Consider the following 23,988-nt stretch of genomic DNA (forward strand, 5'->3'; position numbering starts at 1 on the left):
CTCTGGTTTTCATATTGCACTCTCACCTGGCTTTTATATATTGTGATTGTCTTAAAATATCCTAATGACAGCTTATTGCTAAAACATCTCCACCTTCTTATCCTGTAATAAAACAGTTATTAAAGTGTTTTTCATTAGAGTGTGCTGGTGTTTTCGCCCTTTTCCAGATATCTGCCCGTTCTGTAAACACTACTCGCATTACTAGTCTTCTGCAGCTAGAAACAACCTCGCTCCACTACACCAATCTCTTGATACACTTTGAAGGTACCCAATCAGGCTATAGAGAGAACATGAGTGAACGAATGGGTCCAACAACAGGAGTCATGAAAACCTGACAAAAAGATGACTCCTCAGCAAACAGATATCAGACATACCATTTTTTTGCATGAAAGACTTCCCCCAGAGTCATTCACGCAACACCAAAGAATCTAAGTAATTGATAAACAATTAAATGACAGAAAATCTCTTGTTTTCCATTGTACTATAAAAAATATGGGAAATATGGGACAGCGTGGGCAGTGAGCGCAAACATTTTCTGTGATTTCACACCTTCATCATGTAGAAAAAAACTTGTAATGTAAAGAATCTAAATTTATTACTAAATAAAGTAAAAAATAGAGTACACCGAGTGCGTTTCTCTCATAAGACTTTACAAAGCTGATTTTAACCTTTAAGACCTGCATACTGTATACATAAGTGTAAACACAGCTTTTGCATGTTTCAGAGAAAATGACAAAAACGTGATTAACTAATAAATACAAGTTTTAAGAAGACTTATGGGTTTTTATTAAGAATTATAAGTTAGAGTACACAAAAGCTGAACACAAAAAAAAACTTTCCCAAAAGAAATACAAACAACCTGATCAAATTTTTTAAATATCCTCACTTAGCTCTCAAAGGCTTGATCATTGTGTCAATATTTTCTCAGTCCTTGGAGATCTAAAAGAAGTTTAGCAAACACTTCTCAGGGTATACAACAGTTCCAGGTTCGCTCGTTGGGCAACACTCGACAGAGTCGCAGGCAGCAGCTGATGGTGGGCTCATACATCACTATGTCTGGTTCTCTCTCGCTTTTTCTTTGCTGTGCAGGACGAGTGAACAGTGAGGGTTTAGGACTTTTAGCCAGAGTTTTCTTCGTCACACAGCCCAGTTCGATAAGTGCCTGTGGAAGAGACAAAAAGAAAAAACACAACCATAAAAAGGGTCAATTTTTGTCTTTGATGCATTTTGGCTCACGGGTATTCTTAACAAAGTTGCGGAACTTGTCATCTCAAACTTTGAACATGTTTAATATGGGCACATTATCTATAGGACAAAAAATAAGGAAAGACAGCTCTTTTATAGCAATGCTAAAACTGTGACAAGCTAAAGAGTGCTAATGTGTAAAAACTAGTTATCCTGGGATGTACCACGTTTTAAGAATTTCTTCCTTTGCCCTCATCAAACTTGTGGTAACTTTTATAGTTGTCATTTTTCATGTTGTGTATACTGCCCCCCAAAAGTTGGGATGCTGCAATTTACAAATCTCATAAACTACTTCCAGCTAATTAGGTTAATGGGCAACAAGTCAGTAACATGACTGGATAAAAGAAGAGCATCTTAGAGACGCTCAGAGTTTCTCAGAAGTAAGGACAGGAAGAGGTTCACAATCTGCAAAAATAACGGTGTCTACAAATTGTGGAACAATTGAGAATGTTCAGCATCACGTCTTTTTCAGGGAAGATCTTGCATATTTCAGTAAGACACTACACTGCAGACCAGTATGGCTTCATAGCAGAAGAGTCCAAGTGCTGAACTGTCCTGCCTACAACCCAGCCTTCTCAACAACTGAAAACATTTAGAGCATGGAACCAAAAATGCAATAAAAAAAGCCAGGACTGCTGAGCGGCTAGAATCCTCCATCGGACAAGAATGGGAAAACATCCTCTCCCAAAAGTCCAGCAGTCGGTCTCCTCAGACGCTAAACGGCAGCAAACAACTTTTCTGAGACTTGATCTATTTCACAACTTTAAACATTTGATACCTTTTATTGTGTGAATAAAATCTGGGTTTATGAGATTTGCAAATCATTGCTTCCTATTTTTAAAATCACGTTTTACACAGCAATCGTTTGCTATTCAAAGATACAGGCATATTTTTAACATTTAAGCATGGATTTAGTGCCGCTATAAGGCTGACTGGTTCATTTTCACTACTCTCATCAGTGCACTTGCTCAGCCCAGCAACAAACTGTCACTATAGAAAGCATTTACCTGCTAAAGGAGCTGATAGAGGTCAGAAGGGAGACTGAATATTGGACGTGTATGACCCAAGTGCTCAAATAATGGAAAGTCTATTTTATCTTTAGATCCTTTAGATTTAGATTTCTAGTGTTTGTGTGTATGAAATGTTGATACACTTAAACGAAAAAATAAAAAACTAATAGATGAAGTAACAACTACTAGACTGGAATACCTGCACAAGATCCTGAACTGCCACTGGCTGCAGCAAATCTTTGTAATGCTCTACCAGCGCCTGGTGTGTCAGGCCGGGCTGAGACATGATGTGGTAGAGAACAGCTTCCAGCATGCCCTTACACACCTGCCGGTTCACCTTACCATCAACCAAGCGCCAGGGCCGGCTGATGAAGCTGGTTTCACTGGATGCAAAAAGGAGAGAGATGAAACTTGGAATATTGATGAAGGGAAAAACGAAAACCTTGGTATGATTAAATTTGGTACTCACGCATCAGTATCGGGGCCTGTGGAGGAAGAGCACGCCTCATCGTTGTTCTCATCCTCTTTCCTTCCTCTTCTCAACCTCTGCTCTTTCCTGTTATCTTGTCTTCTCTCTGCGTCCGTCGTCTTCTTCCTTTCTGCAGCCTGTTTTTCCTCCTCCTGTATCTGCTTTCCTCCCTCCTCCTCCAATAACAACAACTGGTCTCCCCTCGATTCATCTGCCCTCTCCATCGGCCGTTCCAGTTGTTCCAGCTGTTTCTCCTCATTTGTTTCTTGGTTACTCGGCACTCCGTCCACATCCTCTTTGTCAGCGACGTCCTCTCTATCCACAGCCAATCTTTTCGCCGGTGGTTCTTCCTTCTCCACTTGGAATTCGCGGCTGCACCGCTTCCGTATAAAGGGGATGGTTTGCTTCTTCTCCAAAAACGGGTGTGACGCAGTGGATGACTGAGACCAGTGCTTGGAGCTGACAGTAAGAAGCCATGGTCCAGCGAGCTTCATGAGCACCCAGCGGACACTGAGACTCCCAACTTTTACCACCTGGCCTTCTTCTTCCAACTCCTAGAACACAAACATGTTGCTATGAGTCACTGCCATTTTTAATACTTTTTACAAGGTGATTCCTCTGTAATTATTGCAGCTTCAGTGTTGTATAACATTTCAACTACATATCAAGAAAATTAGAACAGACTAAAGAAACTGAATGAGCTGCTGTGGCTTTCATCATTGGAAAGAGGTGCGTGATGTAAAGCCTGGCTTAGGCTCCTGTGGGGAATCCTAGTAGAGACATACAACATAACCTATTCCCTACCTACCTAGTGTCTGATGTTATTGCCCACATTTATGCTGGTGCATTATGTGTAATAACCGTGTCCCGGTGCCAGTTTATAGAAGGGAAAAAAAACAAACTTTTTCCCCTCCTGGGTCTCCACTTTTTGTTCCGGTCATTTTTTTTTTTTCAGGAAAAACATATTTGCTTCTATTCAGATAGTTTCAACTCGAGGAATTTGCTGGCATTTGGGAATCTTTATATTATACTATGACTACTATTCCTTATACTGAGAGAATGATTGTTATTCTCTCACTAATAAATTCAAAAACTGGTGAAAAAGTAGTGCACAGAATGAACTGATGGTGCTGAACGACATGTAGTTCCATGGGGTTTGCATTTATGACATCGCTACAGTGTAGATTTCCCATTGAAGCACAATGAAAGCAGTAATGCCTAGAATTTTAAAACATCCTGAGGACTTGTCATTTTTCAGTTCCTGCAGTGCAGACACGCAAACAAAGGGAGAAATCCTTAAAGAGTCATAAGAACGATGACGAAGATCCTGTAGCAGGAAATAAATTAAAACGATGCAGAAAACACATCGTAACATAACTTAGACACCAAATCTGTTTTCTTCACCCTTCACATAAGGATGTTGCGTTTAGATTTTGATTTTTACCTCCATGTACTGCTGCAGCTTCCTGCTGCGTCCAGACTGCCGCTCCAGCAGGTTCGCGTGAGCCTCGAGAAAGTCATAAGCATCCCAACCTCTTTCACCAGCTTCATCTAAGCTCCTCATGATCTGAGTGCACGCTTCAATGTCCCGCGGGGTGTATCCCTTTTGATTTACAAAGCGCCTGTAACACTCCTCCACACTGGGTGGAGAAAAGGAGGCTGAACGGACGAAGGAGGTGAGGTTGGAGGGCAGAAGGGATGGACCACATTTTGTCAAGTCCAGAGGTGCAAAGTCTAAAAATGAAGGAAACAGAAAATAAAGGATTTTATACAAACGGAGTCTGGTGTTCAAAAATAAAAGTCTAAAATGCGGTGGCTCTTACTCTCTTCACTGAACAGGCTGTGAGCGGGCGTGTTGCGCAGCTGCAACCTCATAATACACGACTCCATCACAATGCTATCATTGGTGTTTAGGTTGCGCACTTTTACTAGAAAAAGAGAAGAACAAACATAAATAGAAATGCAACATCCTTTAATCTTCTTAACACAGAAAACACCTACAAATTATATTACTAGCAATCAACTGATGCTACTGCAGGACTGCTGCTAATAAACACAATGCTAGCGACTGCTGTCCATGAGTGTGTGAAAGACAGACGGGACCAGCTTTGGCTGGAGGTTGTTTCTCCGAAGATTTTCTAAGAAGATTCTTGATCGAGTTATAATTGTTTACAAAACAATGAAACGGCTCAACGATCACAAAACTTTTCCACCTTTGTGCATAAATTATAAGCCACCTACCTACCTCACCTCTCTTAAGACTTACAGTTAGGCATAGATCATGTGACCCTGAACCCTCCTTTAGTTATACTGTCTTCTTCACTCACTATGTGTTTAGACACCACTCTGTATTTAATCATTTGTTATTATTAATCTCTGGTGTGTGTCTTTTTGTCATGTCTTTGTTCCCTCACCCCCAACCAGTCACAGCAGACGGCTGTCCCTCCAACAGACAGCTGTTGTGCTGGAGGCTTCTTCCTGTATAAGGAAGTTTTTCCCTCCCACTGTCGCTAAGTGCTTGCTCATAAATGGTCATTTGAATATTAAGCTTTCTATTTCTATTACTGTCGGGTCTTTACAATAAAGCACAGCGACTGTTGCTCTGATTTGGTGCTATATAAATAAAACAGTTTCTCCAAATATGGCAGGAACTTCACTGAAGAGTGTGTAAACTGTTTTAGAACAAAATGCACTGACATAAACTGCTTGCCACTTGCTACAAAACTGTTTTGGAAGTTTGCTGACAAATTGTTCAATCAATCCAACAAACTTTCCGTTCAATCATCCACCAGGTATTATTACACAGTAAAAGGTTTCTAAAGCTTTACCGATGCCCGGGGTGCAATATCCTCGCATCATTAAGTACTTGGTGTGCGAAGCTTTTTGTGCCTTCACTTGTTGCCTTTTTTTCCCATCGTAATCGTCACCATCATCGTCATCCTCCTCTTCTTCTTCTACTAGTTCTGCCATACTGAAAAGAAAAGATTGTGACTTTTGTAAATCGGGCTACAAATAATTTTTTTATGTTTTCTGTTTGTAAGCTTCATGAGAGCCCACTGTACAGTTCCTTCTAGCTAAAAACGGGATATATCTGTACAACTTAATAATAAAAACTACTTTCTGATTTTGCTTTTACTTCAATGTGTTGTCACTACTACACTTTCAACCTGCTGTTGTTTATTAACACTTCAAGCAACATTTCATGTGTGAAAGATGATGTACATATCTTTGCCTGAGATGCTTTGAAACTGTATAAAAGTCATTACGGTGCTGAATCCTTATGCCTCACCTCTTCACTACATCCTTGTCCACCAGGTTGCTGTCCACCACCACCATCTGTTTAGGTATGGAGGCGTACACATTCAGCAGTCCTAGAGACATCAGGCTGAGCGAGACTAGGCAGGCTCCACCCGGGGACTGGAGAGAGAACTTGAGCATGTCCGACACATCTGGAGGCTCGTCTGAAGCTGGAGGTACCGTGTTTGACGTGGCCGACACTCCTGGAGCCTCTTCACCAGATCCAGATGTGGAGCTGTCGTCAGGCTTTTTCTGCTCGTCCGGCTTGCTCGAAACATCAGTTTTCTCGTTGTTCGTGTCAGCGTCCTTTATACTCTCGTCTCCTTTAATTTCACCTTGGTTGTCATCTCCTTCCTTTGTGGTGACATCTTTTGCCCTTTCCGGCTCACTCGCTGGTCTGTCAGCTTCTTTTCCTCCATGTTCTTTACTTTTGGAGCCTGTTTTTGTCTCCAGCACTTCCTCTCCATTCTGTGACCTGTACTCAGTTTCGTTGTAGAGTGTGATGATGGGCCTGTCATCATGCGTGCCATTGTCAATTAGACTCCTTAAGAAGCGGAAGGAATCGGTGCACAGGGAATGAGGAAAACGCCATGAAAAACACCTATAAGGAAGGAGAGGGAGAGGGGTGGTGAAAAACTTCAGGGGGCAGTAAGTAGTGCAGGAAGAATTCACATACTGGACTACTGGATTTTTATTTTATTTTTATTATTCTGTATCCACCTGTACAGTTTATGGATGCAGCTTATCAACCACGCTTGCTAGCTTTAGGTGAATATCTTGAAGCTTTACCATCTTCACTTGTTTCTAGGAATCCACCACATAATAAAAAGGGCCTGACACCGGACACAACTGGGTAATGAATCACTCTGGATTTCCTGTAAGCAGTCAAATGCAAACAGAAACAAAGGGCTGGAAGCTACGCTGATCCCAGGGGCACCCCTTCCTAAAGGGTACTTACCATAACATAGTGCACATAACTATTTGTCATGAAAGCAGCTTTTGTGTGACAAATTTAAAAAAACCAAAGACGTCCAGGTTTCTAGACGAGTTCTAGCAGTTACAAAAATCACCTATAAGTCCTACTTATGAGTGCTACTTAGGTGAAAGTGGCTACAGCTCTATTCCAGCTAATTAATCAACTCATTCATTCAGACATACAGTACATTTGGAAAGTGTCCATTAGTTATAATGTAGGTTTTTTTTGAATACCTCGCCACTTTTGATGAGCAAACAGTGGAGCAAATAACATGTGGAAGACAGAGGAGGAGCCGTGGGTTACCATGGTAATGAAACAGTTAGTAAAACATTCCCACTCCGTTCTCTGTAGTGCAGGACGTTCACTCCCGACCAGCTACCAGGATCAAGTGTTGTTTCAGTGATGCGTGCGAGCGTATCATTTCTCAATTGGTCGCGTACCTGAAGTAGGACTGGGACAGCTGGTAGGACATGGGCAGGATGGGCAGCGCTCGGTTCTTCTTCGGCCCAAACTGCTGGCTGATACGCCGGCGGTTGACCAGACCCCTCTTCCTGCACTGTATGAAGACTTTGCACAGAAGCTCCTGGTCATACTGACTGTACAAGTGGAAGATCTACGACAGAAGTGAGACAAATAATCAAAGGACTGAGCCTTAAAACATGACACAGATCTACTTATTAAGGGAATTTAATCCTATATAAAGCTTGATTACACTTTTTAATGATTTTTTTGTTTGAAGACATGAATAAAAAAAAACATTCTTTACAGATAAACTTAGCTAACCTCCTAAGACCCGAACTCTTCCAAAGTATGCATTTTTAATTTCTCTTTGATATTTGGGCTGATTGGCACTTGATGAATGTAAAAAACAAAGAATTACCAGATTTTTTTTTTACCTTTTTTTTGTTTCTAAGAAAAATGAGAGCCACATATGAGGATTTTCGTTTAAAATTTCGATAGAACAGTGGCAGTATAATGTCCTTCTAAGTGGATATCAGGCCCTTGTAGAGTAAAATTGAGTATTTTGGTCTAAATAACCCAAAATGTGATGTCCACATGTGTGGACGCCAGGTCCTAGGAGGTTAAAGGGAGATTTTATGGAAAAAAGGACTAAAACTGAAGGTTGGCTGTACCTGAAAGGATCTGGAGGTTTTCATTTGATTGTTGGTCATGGCCAGAGTGCTCTGGATCAAGTTATGTAACACTACAGAATGAATGTCATCTGTGCTGCAGTGGAGACACACAAACAAACAATCACTTACTGCCATAAACATTCATATTCTAATGTAAAAATCTTAGATAACCTTACCTGTTCAAAGTGTCTTTGTATGGGAGCTTTTTCCCGCTGTCTATTGCAGAAACCTTAAACCTGTTTAAAAAAAAAAAAAAACACTTGTTAGCTTTACACTTAGCTACATATTGTATGTCAGCACATCAATCTTCCAGCTTTTTACCTCGAGAAGAGCTGCTGTTTGGTGTCAGGGATGATCAAATCATGAGCATTGACAATTGTGCTGAACTTCTGTCTGAGCAGCCGGATATACTCTGAGAACACTTTGGCACAATCCTAAAAAAGCACAGACAGAAATATTACACTTTCAATTCACTTAAATAAATAAAAATACAGAAAATGGAAATAAAAAGAACGGCAAACACATACCTCTGGTTTTTCGGGATCAGCAGGTTTCTCCTTCTCCAAAAGACTCATCAGCGACTTGTCCTGGTACACTTCAGCCAGGCAGATCCTGCAGCAAAATTCCACGAGTTTCACGAATGACTGGATTTAAAAGTATGTGTTTCTTTGCTATCTGCACTCACCTGTAGTTCAGAAGTGTCTGAGGATTTTTCAGGATGTATCTTGAGCGACGTCCAACGGCAACTGACGTTTTATCCGATGATATCTCAAACTCTGCGTGGAGCAGGTCTCTCACCACGCAGTGAGGTACAAACTGCCTTTTTAACTGCAACACATGACGTAACGTGCAGCACGTTTTGGAGGAAGTACGTGCGAGAAGCTGTAAAATTTAAAAAGATGATTGAATTTCTGTGCGTACCTTGCTGTTGAGCAGGTCTGCAGCCACACAGCAGAGCATCACCAGTGAGTCTTCCTGTACAGTCCAGTTGACTCTTTGTCTGGTCATCCGTTTCAAAGCCTGGTGGTCCGTCTCATCGTGTGCAGGAGTGCGTTTCTTGGGCTCTTTGATTATGAAAACACGTGTTTTTCCTCACATCCAGCAGACACATGCATTCATTTTTAGGTTAAGATGGACACTTTGTACCTTTTTTCTTCTTGCGTGGAACTTTGACAACATCTTTCTTGGTTCTCTTCCTCTTCTGCCCCTTTCCTCCAACCACCCGCTGGTTTCTGGATGCTGGTTCTATTCCCACCTGGTTATCAGTGAATAAGAATACAAACAATAACCTCTAGACAGTCTAAATAGATGTCTTTGAGCACTGACCAGTAATTAAATAAAAAGAAACAACACCATTACTGCCTTTGGATAGTTACAATACTGGACAAAGAATGAGCAGGTAAATAATTATGTTGTTTATTATATAATAAAGGCCCACATTATGATTGTACTCTCAATTTGAGCTTAATTAAACATACCTGCTTAAAAGCTTCTTCCACAAAGTTAGAATTATTAGTTTCTGTTAGCGTTGTGACGTACTAGATTATTAGACCAAATGTTGCACTGCTGCAACAGCGTTTCTATTCTTCTGCACATCCCATTACTATTAAGACGTGGCTGAAGACCAGAAACACCCCCACTGTTCAACAGCTTCCTCAAATTGTATGTCGGAAAAGAAAACCTCTGAACATTGTTCATTTTCTGCAGGCAGGATTTAATGCAGGGCTGTTGAGTAGCTTTGAACTTATTTAATAGACATAACAAACTGGAAGATGAGCATATGTTAGAGTTAGATAGAAAATCCCATACCTGAACTTTTTCTGCCCTCGCTGGCCGCTTGGATGTGACATAACGCGGTGTCGCTGTACCTCCTGTTGTAGAGATTTGTGGTTAATATAAATGTTAAAAGCTCCAGGAGCAGATGTGACATAGCTGATCACATGAAGTGGACAAAAGAAAAAAAAAAACTCACCAGCTTTAAGCGCAAATCTGAGAGCATCTTTACTCAGGAGGCTCTTTAGTCTGGTTTTGTTGTCCTGTGCCTCTAAACCAGATTGCCTCTTAAAAACAAAAAAACCCCAATATGTCAAAAATGCCAGCATGCATTCAACATGCACATGACTGTCTGTATTGCATACTGTGTTTGTACCATGTTAACAGAAAGCAGCTGATTGGTCCAAAACCAGTTGCGTTTAAGATGACCAAAAAATTCAGAGTCCAGTCCTCCTGCTCCTTTACCGTCTCCTGGTATCAATCCGTCATCACACACTTCAGTACTGCCCCTGTGTGTGTTTGACAGATGCACATTCATCAGCGTGACTTTAAAACACTGTGTATGAAAGGTTTCTGTGCTACTGTAGTACTGTAACTGCTCGAGTTAGTCAGCTAGTTAGTGAATAAGAACCCAGCCACACAGAAAAATGGGTGCTCTCTGACTGGCTGACAAGTGGCTGCCGGGAGTCGCTAGTGTGAAGCTGGTTGTAAAGTGGTATACGGTTGTTAGCAGCTCAATAGTTTGCATGGAAGCTGCCAACTTGTCTGCAAACACTCGCAAACTACTCACCAAGTAGTGAAGTAAAACTACATTTCTTTTGCCTTCAAAGTTGGCTGCTGTGGTAAGGCACAACTTTTACTTTAATAAGTCACAATGCGATTTATGATGCAGCACCCTCTTTAAAACCGATTTCACTCGGCGACAGCCAGGAACCTTCATATCGTTTTTTTCCTCCCTTGCAGCCAGAGGGAGAGAAATCATTACACACGTACTTTAGCAGGTACGCCATTCCTGCGAAAACGTGGCGTTCTTGCACAAAAGAAGGAGTCGTTTCCTCATCAGTGGTGTTCCTCTTACAACGAACTACCCCTAAAAAGAACATTTTCAAACAGGGACATATTATTATTTGAATAATTGCCAGAGCAGTGCGTGCGTTTTATGGTCATGTATGTACGTACCCAGTGGTGTGTTGAGGCAGACGCACATCAGGTCAAACCAGTACTTTTCCAGGTCATCAGCAGTGTTGAAGACGTAAGGGCGCCTTTCAAACGGTTTTTCAAGGCACTCTGTGACCAGCCAGTAGTGAGGCTCGGTGTTGGTGGTGTCAACAATAGTAGCATTACGTTTAAGATACACAAACACCTGGATGATTGAATGGATAAAGACATATTAGTGCATAAAAATGCTCCTGAGCAGCTACATTTACAGTCATTGATAAGTAAGATTTTTGTGAAGATCAAGCAATTTTTACAACCTTAGAAAAAACCTTAAAAATCAAAAACATGTGCTTGTATTCCTTTTAATAGTCCTCGTACGCTTACACGTACTTTACTGTTTTAAGGTTTTGTGTACCTGGTCTTTCTCCATGAACTTCTCAATTGGACCAAACTGCAGAAGACCCATGTAGACCAACTTTAGCAGGTTTTCATGAAATACAAAGATGTACTTCCTAAAATAAAAAAAAAAAAAATAAAAAAAATAGTCCATAAATGCTCACTTTCAGGTCCCAGATGTGGCGTGTTACCGAGAGGACAGAATGAAAATCACCGTTTATAAAGCAGCCGTCTTCTCATTCGTGCAGGCAGCGCTCTCACCAGATGATGTTGCTTTACAGGATCATTGAGATATTCCTCCAGTCCTTCCACCTGTGGGCACAAGTTAGCAGTGTTAACTCAAAAGAATGGGTCGTTCTAAAGAGCTCACTGAATTTATGCATGGCACTGTAGTGGTACAAGTGTATTTAGGAGCACAGCATCTCAGCCATGAAGCAGCAGACCACATAAAGTCCCAAACTGGAGTTTAGCCAAGTGCTGAGATGCACAGTGTGTAAACATCACCAGCACTCTGCAGACTCAGTAAGCGCAGAGCTCCAACCCTCCTCTGGCATTAACATCAGCACAAGAACTATACTACCGTCCATATAGTGCATCTCAAAAAACAATAACAGGGCTGATGTTTGCCACTTGAAACTCAGAGAAAACTGAAAGACGGATGCTTTTAAAATATGTGAGCACATTTTTTAGTATTTACACAGTATTAAGGTAACTGATCCACAAATACCTAAACATTGCACTACATCTGCTACAAAATGAGTTCAAACTGAGAAAATCTGCACATATCTGCCACAAAGTTGACCCGTTCATCTTTTCAGAGAAAACATATTTTCCACTCCACACTAGCCAATGAACTGCATGGCCTTTTTTCCCCCAAAAACAAAGCTTCACACTCACCTTATAAGTAACTTGAATAATTTGCACAAAAACAGAAAGAGGCAAACAGAGGAGCAGGTCGCCCACCATCGCCCAGCCGCTGCTGTACTCCTCGTGAACACGGACAGGAGGGATGAATCTCTTCCAGGAGTCTTCATCGAGATAGACTATCAGTGTCACACAGGAAATAAAAAAGGGGAACCAAGAACATTAGCTGGGAAAATGCAAAACTTCCACACCCCTGTAGACAGAAACAAGCAATCCAAATTACATTTTCATTAGAAATGCAAGTATACATGAGGCTGTCTCACCTTTCATGTCAGACTGAGAGTAACTATCTTTTTGCTCCTCTCCTTCATCACCAGATGCCACTTCCATGTTAGATAAGCTGGAGTCTGCACTTTTCCGGCCGTCACATCCGGTGCCAACACTGTCAGACAACGGTGTTGGTCTGTCTGCAGGTGTAGAGCTTTCTGCTTCTTTCAGATCCTGTTGTGCTTTGCTGTCTGCGGGTTTGGCAGCAGGATCGGAGCCGTCTGCGCCGCTTGATGATTGACTGGTTGAATCAGAGCTGCTACAGTTGTGTCGGAGCGGATGCCCATAGATCAGGTACCAGAGGAAGGTATGCATCATGCGTAGACGATGCATTTTAGGCTGGAAGCCATAAGTCTTACTCAACCCTGGAACTATTTAAAAATAATAATAATAATAAAAAAGTGAGTCAAACATTTACTGGAGACAGATCTGATTTAGTATACACAACAGCATGATCTTAGCACGCCTGCTCAATTTACTGAATTTAAAAATGTTTTTAGTCTCTTCTTATTTTTGACCATCTGATGACCATCATTCACTTGTTAGAAGAGTATTAAGGAAATCATGAAAATAATGTTTATTCTGCCAGTTTGATATAGAGCTTGAATCACATGATTGACCCACTGGGAGAAACTATTCGTTTTTGCTCATTTCTGTTCTTGGGAATAGAAATCTGTGGGAAATTAAAGTTGTCTTTTTGTTGTGGTATAAAATCAAAAAACAACCTCTTGTGGGCTTGAAGTCCGGGTCATCATCGATAATTGCTTTCTTTTTGTCAGCCTCCTTCTCTTGTTCTCTGGCTCTGTCTTCAGCATGGCTGAGGGACAGAAGAAGAATACCGGGGGCACAACAGGCATAAGCCAGTGAAACACAGAAGACAACACAGAAGTTCACATTCTGGTATAGAAAGATCTGAATACATAAACACAGCAATCAGGCAGGCCGAGTGATCATTACCAAGATCAGAAGTCCATTTAAATCTCTTCACATGTCAACAAACACCAGGTAACAGTAAAGGCACTGAGTACTGTGCAAAAGTCTTAAGTGAGACGATATTTCTTTGCATTTTGCTTCCATTGTTCTCCAGACTTTCTGAATATGGTAAAATGGATCTTTCAAAGTTTTCCTTTAGACATTGGCTGCCTTTTTGCTCATTTACTCTTAACACTCAAGGATAAACAAGGCATCAAACTCAAGGGATGAACCTGTGTTGTGTCTACACATAACAGATAAATTAGCAAAGAACCAATTTTAAGTTATATTTAGACAAAAAACACAATTTCTTTTTTAGTTGTATCTATGGGAAACACCACTTTCCTCAGTTTCACAGCCATTAAATGGTGTTTTTGAGAGTCACCTTGTAGAGTGTTAGCTGAAAATACCTCGGCTTGGTGTGCAGCATGTCCTAAAATAATTTTTAAAAAATGGACAAGTGGAGGACAAAAGAAAAATGAGGGTTACCCCAAGTAGACGTTTAAGGGGGAAAAGGTCAAAGGGAAAAGGCGGGAAGACTAAGATATGCCAAATTACACACGAACTGGACTGAGAATCAGTGGCAACAGGTCTGATGGAGTGATGGATCTAAATTTAACATTTTTTGAGGCAGCATTTGAGCCTGTGGTGATGGGGATCTCTTCAAAATTGCTGGACTAATGATCAGTGATCATCCAATCTCATCATTGTTCAGAAACACACTGACACCTGTTTTAATAAAGCACTGCCACTACTTTCCATTTTCCTAGTAAAATATTTTTTTAAAATGGAGGGGTCACGTAAGACATTAGGACAGCTCAAACATCCTGTTGTTTTTGTTTTTTTAAAAATGTGACTTATCTTTGATTATGTGCTCACCGTAACACTGCTGAAGAGCTGGAAATTCTGAATCGGACCTGCTCAATAACCTGTTTGACTCGGTCATTGTTGGGCTGAATGGACGGATGAACAATCATTTCAACCTACAGGTGCAACAACAGACACACACATCAGGCAGACAGAGGAGACTTTATATATGACTCCATAAAACTCCCATCTTGCCTGTATAGAAAGGCAGAGCAGATGTGATGTGTTCACGTACCTTCCTTGTCATCCCATCCTGTACAACAGTGGTCGTGTATATTTTAAGCAAGCCTTCTCTAGCGAGACAGTGGACGAGACGTACGATAGTCTTCTTGCAGCACTTTGAACTGACACCGTCCTGTTTCTCATCATCATTGATCATCTTCTGCAGCCTGTGGAAAGCACAGCACGCTCTTACCGTGCATCAAAAACACTTTGAACTTGAACTATTGCCATTTCAGACAAACTTACTGGAAAAGACCTTCTATGATTCTTAAGTTGCAGACAGCCTCAACTATCAAGTTCTTCCTCCTTAGCAGGCGGTACGTCTCGTGAGACCTCTCCCGAGTTACGCTGGCTTTTTTTGGAGAGGGAATACTTTTAACGACCACTGTGATGGGTGCCGCATTATCAGCTGCATTTGGTGTCTCACTTTGATGCAAAGAGCTGGCATCAGTTGAACTGGTTTCTTCCTTTTCCTCAACCGGAGCTTTGTAGGAGAGAAAGGAAATTTCACGGGCACATAATGCACATCATCATCATCCCAAAGAAAACTATCAAAGTTATTTCAGTAACAAACAAAGAAAAGCCATAAAAGGAGAAATTACAATTTGGCAGATGTTTGGTTTTTTAGAGCTATAAATAAACTGGTGGCACTTTTCTTTGTTAGCTAGGTTTCTGCACCAATTGTCCAAAGCGCACCTGAGCAGGACTTTCTGAATCACCCAACAAAAAAATTCCTTAGGCTGGTTTTAAAGCCCAACCTCACATGTAAATAGAAAATACTTGAAAAATGTCCTGAACTAACAGTTGGTGACCCCAGCTGTCTCCATGTGTGTTGAACATTAATCCACGTCTGCACTCAGAGAATGTGTTTCTCCTGCTTTTGACACTACGCCATCAGATGCATATTTTTACACTTTCATAACTGTGACTACATTTCTCTATAAGGAATGTTGTAATTATGCATACATAAGCACATTGAAAATAAATGCATTATAATAGCAGGAGCACAGAAGAGCCCAAACAATTTCTTAAAACTGGATCACCTGACTGCACCTTCTGTCACCTTCTTTCAGCTTTATAGTGAAATTCTGCTTCTGCTTTAACGTCTACAAACTTTTTTCATCTATACTGTTATTCTTTATTGATTTCATCGCCACCCTGTGGCTCATTTGGAACAATCTCAGACCGCTTTACCTGGATTTGGGGAACAAAAACAATCAAACAAAAAACCCTGGTAAAATCCACTTTAGGCTTCAGTCTTCAGTCTGCTTGTTAGCAGATCACCATGTTTGCTATAATTTCCAATTACAGATGCTTGTTGAGTTTGTGTTTGCAGACAAGTCAGCGTCTTCCACGGAAACTAGTGGAGAAACCTGCTAACAATCAAAGTGATCGCAAGGAGGTGTGACCAGTGGTTGCCAGTAACTATACGCAGACAGCAAAGCAAATCGAAATCGAAATGAATATTTACTCGATGTTTTAAGTTTTAATTCAAATGCACGCGTTTGTAAATAAGTATTAGTTTGATCTTTCTCCAACTAGAAAATATACAAAAACATTTTTTACTTTATTTTAATCTACAGCCAGAGCTCTTCAGGTTAAAATGTGGGAATTACCTGTCACAGCACCAGACACCGAGTCGGGTGTCCCGTGAGTCGCAGGTTTGCTGCACACTGAAGTTTCACCTGAGAGGTTCCAAAAAAAAAAAAAAAAAACAACTCATCAACATTAAGAGGTTATGATGTGGATTTTACCTTATAGAGATTTAGTATCTATTCTGAAATCAGCAAAGGTGTAATGACTGCTCACACTCAGCTGGTGCACTCTGCATGACAGGAACGTCAGGCTGAGTGTGCTCTGCTGTCATGCTGCCATTTTCCCCTGTTGTCTTTCTCCTGGCTCCTGAGTTTTCCCTCACTTTACTTTCATTTCCATCCACCCCTTCCTCTCTTGAATTTCCTTTCCCGTCTTCAGATGTCTGCCCCCCTTCCTCTGCCTCTTTGCTTCTTCCCTTAACTTCTTTTTTATTCTTCTTGGCTTCAGGAGTTCTGGAGCTTCCTTTCACTGGCGCCTTTGACGATGACGGCGTTTTAGGGGAGGTCGGTTCTGCACTTGACGTTTGAGGTGCGGAAGAAAAGAGCAGCATCTGCCGCTCCTGCTCTTTAGCAAACAGCTGGAGTTGATTGCTACTGCCGACACACCTGCCAAAAGATGTGAGCAAAAGATATTTTTAACGGCAGGATTTAGTGCAAAGTGGCGCGAAAATAAGAATTTAAAGGTATAATTTATGCATTTAGGGTTACAAACTTATGGCTGATGAATTTTGTAGTCCTCTGCCGACCCTCATCTTCCATGAATCCCTACAGAGCGAGGCACACACACACACACACAAGTGAAAAACAGAAATTTACAATGTAAAACAAAACTAAGCAACACTAAACGACCCACTGCTTTGGTAGATTGCTGCGGCATATCATTTCCTGGTATGAAAAGTCAAGACAATGCTGAAGTGCCGGCTTATAGATCTATGACCTCATTAAACAATTTCCTGATGAGTTTATGATCGCAGTCAGTACTTGCAAGTTTTATTGAAAACAACGCGATATTCAGTTTGTAATTTTTGTTCCTCGTTTGAATCAAGAATGAGATCATGGATACCAGTGGCAGAAAAGAGTTTTCTCCAGTGGGTGGCTGTCCTCTGACTCAGAGACAGGGTGGGGCATCATTCGAAAAGGGCTCAGAGCAGCTGCTACTCTTTGGATGACAAGCAGAAATGATCCTGGGCTGGCAGTTGTGATGTCAGGTTTGGCATTTGCCGTTCATGAGGGCGAGAAGAGCTGATATAAAAAGGTTGTAACCGATAATTTCGGCTGCTCCCAAGGAGTTGCTTCAGAACATGGACCTGCATATTTACTTTGGCACAGATTTTACAGCCCAGGGTGGGTTCCTAATGCCTGTGCTTCCTCTCACTTGTGAACCGACGACCTTTCGCGTGTCAGAGAAACAACGGCAGAAGAATTAGAGGTTAAGCAGGGACATTTCTAGCACCATAAATATATACATTTTTAAAAATAAATAAAAACTGTATCAATCTATCAAGCAGATAATAATAAGGGCAATTAGAAACTGCTGATGGCACTAAAGGCCAAATCAGAGAGCACCAGAGGCAAGATTAGGTGCAGAATTTTGGGAAAACTTGGGGATTTACAGTTTGTAGCTCACCACAAATAAAAAAATAATACCAATAAAAAGGAAAAAAAAATTCCATTTAAATAAATATGCAATCCTCCAATTTGACACCAAATAAACTTTCAAGTGGGTATCTGATCGTCAGCACATGTGCCATTAATAATAGCGTTAGGAAGGACGTTGTTTGTGGCGGCTGACCTCTGGTCGTGTGGGTGGGAAGCCGAAACACATCTGACAATTGAGTATACCTCCAAATAAGCTATCCTGGTCATCAGTACTGCTTTTTCTATTTTTAGCCTCGATCTTTTTTTAAGAGAAGGGCAAAAAGAAAGAAAGAATAAAAGCATGTGCCCAGACGTCACCTTGATCAACCCATCTTTCTCTAGCCTTCGCCAGAGCATGCGAGCTTCCAATTTGCTGACGTTCAGTCTGAATGCAATATCACGCTGGGGGATGCCCTTAGTGCCAGAGGATAGTACTGCATTACAAGAGAAAAAAGACAAAAGGCTACAGTTAACACAACACTCGAGTGTTCAGCTGATTACGAGCAAGACAAACAACTTCCTGTGAGACTGAACAGAAACAAAGTGATTTGAAGGTAAAATGCAGCCTTCATTAGAGAGTGCAGAGAACTGCAGTCTGTTATTAACTGTCCTGCTGCACTTTCTTGAGTTATGAGGACTAGTGATGAACTTCAGAAACAACAATATTTGTTGCCTTATTTACACCTCACTGTCTTCATGGAAAGAGATGACATAAGAATGATATTGTACATTTCACGAGAAGATTACGCTTTAGCACAAAATCAAACTATTAATAACAAATTAAGTAGTAACAATTTATAATGTAAGGAAAAAGGCCTGAAGGAGAATTAGTCCTCTGCAGCTTTGGACACTGAAAGCATGGTTCAATGTGGTGAATGTCACCATGGAAACCGAGGTTTCAATCCCCCGTAAAAATTAAATCTTATTTTATCGCAGAAACCTTAAAAAAATTTTAAAAATTTAAAAAAAAGAACTTCGCAAAGAAGGAAGGCAATATTAAATATTGCATGAGATTTTAACTGTTGTAGTAAAATCAACGAGTTAAAAAGAGCTAAATGGGGTAAAAGCCCTTTGCTGTTGGCTCAGTACAGCTGTGATCACGCTCAAACATCTGCACCTTCATGCAACGGTTTGGAGCACAGACAGAAAAATATCGCTGTGTTTATGGAAGTGTTAGCTTTCACCAGTAAAAGCATCAAGACTTCATTTTTCTTTTGTTTCTTAACTTAAGGAAAAGATCAAACATACTGATGTGATAGGCCTGTGTTAACAGGTCCTTCTCCATGATCCGGCCCTCTGTAAGCAAACCCCCTCTTCCTGCTCCACCATCATCATCCTCGTCTTCATCGTCATCGTCATCTTCCTCAGCCACACCCTTCTTTATGTATGGCTTTAACAGCCTCACACAGCGAACAGTCACTTTGGAGCCTGAGAAATAAGTAAAGCAGTGTACTCTTTTATGTTTAAATTTTAGTAACGCACCAACAAAAACTAATTTCGAATACTCCAAAATCACTTCTTCATGGCTCTTTACTTTAGAAAGTCAAGCAGTGACAGAGTTGTTTTTTACCTCACCACTAAACATGGAATGACGACTTTTGCCAGGCACTGAAGGCCAGGCAAAAACGTGTGCATATACATCAAAATATTTGAGAAACTAAACACACAGAAGCAGCAACTCTGTAAACTGCACATGAAGGACAAATAAGACGTTGATTATATCAAGAAGCAGTTGAGTCATAAGCAATTTGTGTCTGATTTCTTGTCTTTCTGATAGGTCATTAATATCCAAATCAAGCATATGTTGTGGTGCACTCATGCACTGTGAGGCTTATGTGGTTTTTCAGTGTTGCATTACCATTTTTGTTGGTGCGGGGTCCAGCGCTGGGGTCCAACTCCTCCAAAGGGAATCGGCAAAACTCGATCAACTTGGACGCTCGCATGTACTTGAATAGACGCAAGTAAGTCCTGTCGTCCACGTTCTACGAGAAAAACAGACAACTTTCTACCACAAGCAGAAGGCTAGACAGACAGGGGCGACAGAAACTTAGAGGGATACTCACAACAAGCTGTTCTCTGAGCATGATGACTGTGGAAAACTGATTCGGACACTGCTGGAGAAAGTTGGACGTGACTTCCATCAGTATATCATACTTGGTCCTCCTGAAAGACAAAAACAGGAAGCAGATGTGATAAAGCCAACACACAGATGGATGCACCTAAATTTTAAAGCTGCAAAAACCGTGCACAGATTTAGGTGGTATCTTTATTGCAGAGGTGACGTGCATAAGACAGACTCTCAACTGAGGGTCCAAGGACAGACCATGTTTTATTTCATGCTTTTCTTTTTCACTGATGATGCTAAACCAACCATTCCCGTTTCTGCTTTTGATGAGATAAAATGTGAAACACAGAGCACAAACATACCTGTTTACATGGAAGCGTTTGAGCAGCAGAAGGATGGAGTGCTGCTGCTGTCCGGTCTTCATTCGCCTGACGTAGGACTGCATGGTGACCAACTGGTATCGGACAAGAGACTTTCTGAAGTAGTGAAACTTTCGGGCATCCACCCTGCTCAAACACAACACTGACTGTTAGAAGGAGGACACCTGAGTGCAAGCCGGTCTATAAAGGAAACACAGAACAGTGATGGAACCGTGCGAAAGGTGGGTTTAAGTGTCTCCTACTTGAAAGAGCCTCCATGTAGATCCCTCTGCAGCTCCCCTTGCCATCGTGCTCGGCCCACTCTCTCCAGCACGCAGTAAGAGTCGCTGCCGAGTTTTACATCAGGATCGCTCTCGCTGCCAATCAGGGCACGATATCGCAGACACTGTGATGCCACGACAACCAGCTTTCTCCCGTATCTTAGAAGGAAGAGAGAGAGAAGAGGAGAATATGTTACTGAAAGACTTTGAAAGCACAATAAAGGACAAATACATCTGCTAATTCCACAGAGCATGTTAATCATCACGGGGGGGGGGGGGGGGGGGGGGGGGTATGAAACATCCAACATCCCTCACTAAAAATCTCACCATCCTGCATAGATAGTTTCATGGTTAACACGAGCAGCTTTCATAAACACTATTTTAAAAATTGCATTTTATTGATGTTTTGTAGGCATAACCATGTGTTGCTAACTTTTCTGCCACTTAGGTCCTGTCTGCAACCATCTAGCAACCACCAGTCATCTGGAAAAATTTGTATTCTCCAACAGGTTGGGAGTGGTTGCTGCAGGAAAATCATTGCCAATGTCCCAGTCATGCAGGCCTGCAGACCAGTTGTTGCCCCTATGGCAACCACTTGTCACTAGGAAATCTAATAGCAACCAAAACAATCAATAGGAGGTTTTTGAAACAGCACCTCTGATGTCACACAACGCCAACCACTAGCAACCGGTATTATTAATCACATCCAATATTGCAGGCAACTCTGAAGCACTGTGCATGTGACATTGTATGAGAAATCTTCAATAAGCAGCATATTTAACCAGATTTAATTCCAGGTAGGGTTTTGTCAGTATCAGCGCATCTCTACAAACCTTTCCAAAGCCTCGCTCAAGCTGACCAATGGGGTCAGCGGGGACTTGGAGCGGACTTGCTTTGTGACGTCTTTCCTCGTTTTGAAGAAGGCACACGAGCCCTGAATCCCATCCTTGTTTTCGACAACGTCGATGGGGTAGATGTCTTTGGGAGTGTCCGTAAAGCTGTCAGTCACTTCGATGCCTGTCTCTGCATCAATGTCCTTAAACCTGAAAGAAACAAGAGCAACTCCAAACATAAGGAGATGGCAAAATAACACATTTATTGCATTAAATTTCAATGGTAAACTTGACCCTGAAAGAAAAATGCTCTTAGAACTACTACTACCTCTACAAACTAGGGTGTAATATTAATAACTATCAATATTTACACTAATAAAAACAAAAGAATTCACTTCTGTTCAACCAGAAGAGCATTAGGAAAGTCCAAAACTTTTGTTAGGATGTCCACAAAAAGAGTTTACATCAGAGTTGTCAAACAAAAGGCTCGAGGACCAGAATAGGCCCACAAAAGATTCAAATTTGGCCCACTGGACATCTTCAAAGCAGGGAAGGCATAAACCTTGGATGTTTTGAGTTTTACAGGTTTTCCTACTGATAATCACCTTCACCATGGAAATTCATACAGCACCGAGGTAAATAAGAAACAGATGAATGAAGAACAGAAAGTTCTTGTTTTAAAACTAATGCAGAAATTTATTATTTCTACAGTAGGTTCACAGTTCAAGAAAGAAAGAAAGAAAGAAAGAAAGAAAGAAAGAAAAGACATTCTGTCAATTAACAACAATTTTCCATGTTATACATCTTTCGCCATCTTACAATGCTGTGATTGCAGCCATTCCCCAACTCTCTGTGAATGGTACTCATGGCCATTGATCAGTGGTCTTTGATCAGTGGGTTTTGATCAATGGGTTTTGGTCAGTGGTTGTTGATCAATGGTCATGAGAATTTGCATAATTGTGATTAAGGAACTGACCTCCCAGCCCATCGTTCCTTCAGTGGGCTGGTTTCAGTCATTATGCAAATGTACTGTTTATAAGATTGGGGAAACCTGCAGTCAGCTGAGACTGAAGAAGTCACTGGATGAGTGACGAAACGTTTCTCCCAGAAAACGCTACGTCCAGATGAACAGAATCAACTTTTGGAGACTTTCCATGTTATAATTACAGGACAGCCTGTGCAATTAATTTCTTACGATGAAGGAAAACTGAGTTATACTGTTCAAATTGCACTTTTGTTCTTATATTAAGATATCTCAGGGATTAAATGTGTAATTACACTTCTTTACAACAACAGAAAAAAGAATTTCACTGCTTCGGCTCACTTAAGATCAGCATGGATTGGATGCGATCAATGGTGCAAAATGACTTTGACATTCCTGGTCTACTTGCTTTTAGGTAAAGGGCGCACAGCTAAATGTTGTTTTTAAAGGATCAGTCCATTACCACCAGTGCTATCCAGCTGATGTTTCAGGTCACTAAAATCTCAGGAGTCACTGATGAGGTTAAGATGACTAATCTTTTTCTTTTGGTCGAACAAAAGAAATCAATGGAGGATGACAACAAAGGCTTGAGAAATTTACAGTGGGAGATTTTCTAACACAGATGCACACAGAGGATTATTAAGTGCATCACAATCTGGTTTACTGCAGGGTTTAAGATGGAGTACATAAAGTGCAAGAGTGTTAAAGTGTAGGAAAACAACAGCCCCACTCAGAAAATAATTGTTCCGCCTGTCTGTGAACCATCGTGACAAATCTGAGGATTGATTTACTTGTTGTGTGGAAGCCTGCCGTTTGTTTTAACTGTGTTAAAACTGCGAGATTCCTTATGATATCTGTGAGGATGAGAACGTCACCTGTCGGTCAGCACGACATCGTCTCTCTCCTCCGGGAGCTCGTAAAACAACAGGTCGCTGTTGATGACCAGTGACTTCCAGATGAGCTCCTTGGTGCAGTCGTCGAGCTTGAGGGGAAACCCGGGCTGCCTGTCTTCCAGTCGTATCCACAAAGTCGGAATGGTTATCCCGTCCAGCCCTTCCAGAGCCACTTCATCCACAACTATACTCAGCAGATCCATTCCGTGCTATTGGCTAGCTAACATGCTAGCTCACCGGCAACTATCCTGCAGTCTGTGCGCGCGCTATAGACTCGTAAAGTCACGGGATGTGACCGGAGAGCTCGCGGGCTCAGATATCTGTGTTAGTGGCAGAATAAATAAAAAGATTGATTTAGAAAGCATTACTTCTTACTTCTACTACGTCTTCCAGCTACTTTGTGTCCGTGTACGTTCCTGCGTCATATTTAAACTTTGACCTCACGTTGCGTGATTAGTTGGGGGAAAATGAAATCCACCAGGGGGCGTACAGGTACACTTTCTGAATGAGCTTCATCGACGCACTGGCATATTTTGAAAAAAATTTTTTAAAATAGAATAACTCGAAAACATATTTGCTTTACAGGAAAGTGAAAATTTTACAATTATGTTCCCATTTAAAAATTATTCTGGT

General features: G+C 41.2%; 1 protein-coding gene across 1 annotated transcript; it reads right to left on the minus strand.

The window, feature by feature from the left end:
• Positions 1 to 918: 918 nt before the first annotated feature.
• On the minus strand, positions 919 to 23,768 carry gtf3c1 (general transcription factor IIIC subunit 1). The gene is made up of 39 exons (XM_085356812.1): positions 23,338 to 23,768; positions 21,481 to 21,690; positions 20,630 to 20,806; positions 20,370 to 20,513; positions 20,006 to 20,105; positions 19,801 to 19,924; positions 19,191 to 19,370; positions 18,261 to 18,376; positions 17,017 to 17,069; positions 16,519 to 16,910; positions 16,326 to 16,394; positions 14,956 to 15,193; positions 14,723 to 14,876; positions 14,500 to 14,603; positions 13,374 to 13,465; positions 12,645 to 13,019; positions 12,355 to 12,500; positions 11,672 to 11,769; positions 11,477 to 11,573; positions 11,083 to 11,266; positions 10,897 to 10,993; positions 10,280 to 10,412; positions 10,103 to 10,190; positions 9,940 to 10,001; positions 9,277 to 9,385; positions 9,052 to 9,194; positions 8,816 to 8,958; positions 8,658 to 8,742; positions 8,452 to 8,564; positions 8,307 to 8,366; positions 8,131 to 8,224; positions 7,438 to 7,610; positions 6,014 to 6,622; positions 5,553 to 5,695; positions 4,548 to 4,652; positions 4,169 to 4,458; positions 2,725 to 3,278; positions 2,455 to 2,638; positions 919 to 1,162 (listed from the first exon to the last, which is right to left on the minus strand). Exons 1-39 carry the CDS (start codon positions 23,556 to 23,558, stop codon positions 965 to 967), a joined length of 6,657 nt encoding a protein of 2,218 aa, XP_085212938.1. The 5' UTR covers positions 23,559 to 23,768; the 3' UTR covers positions 919 to 964.
• Between the last annotated feature and the right edge of the window lie 220 nt (positions 23,769 to 23,988).

The sequence above is a fragment of the Diplotaxodon limnothrissa genome, linkage group LG6 (genome assembly GCF_057381915.1).
Source record: "Diplotaxodon limnothrissa isolate DT_005_m linkage group LG6, D_limnothrissa_male_GT1.1, whole genome shotgun sequence".
NCBI lineage: Eukaryota > Metazoa > Chordata > Actinopteri > Cichliformes > Cichlidae > Diplotaxodon > Diplotaxodon limnothrissa.

Bases quoted from the DNA above. Each gene is read 5' to 3' on its own strand.
- gtf3c1 (XM_085356812.1), bottom strand. From the start codon at position 23,558: ATGGATCTGCTGAGTATAGTTGTGGATGAAGTGGCTCTGGAAGGGCTG. The intron at 13,020-13,373 runs GTTGTTTTTTGA...ATTTTTAAATAG, and splicing joins GGACTTCAAGCCCACAAGAG to TTCCAGGGTTGAGTAAGACT. The intron at 5,696-6,013 runs GTGAGGCATAAG...TTTTCTTTTCAG, and splicing joins GACAAGGATGTAGTGAAGAG to TATGGCAGAACTAGTAGAAG.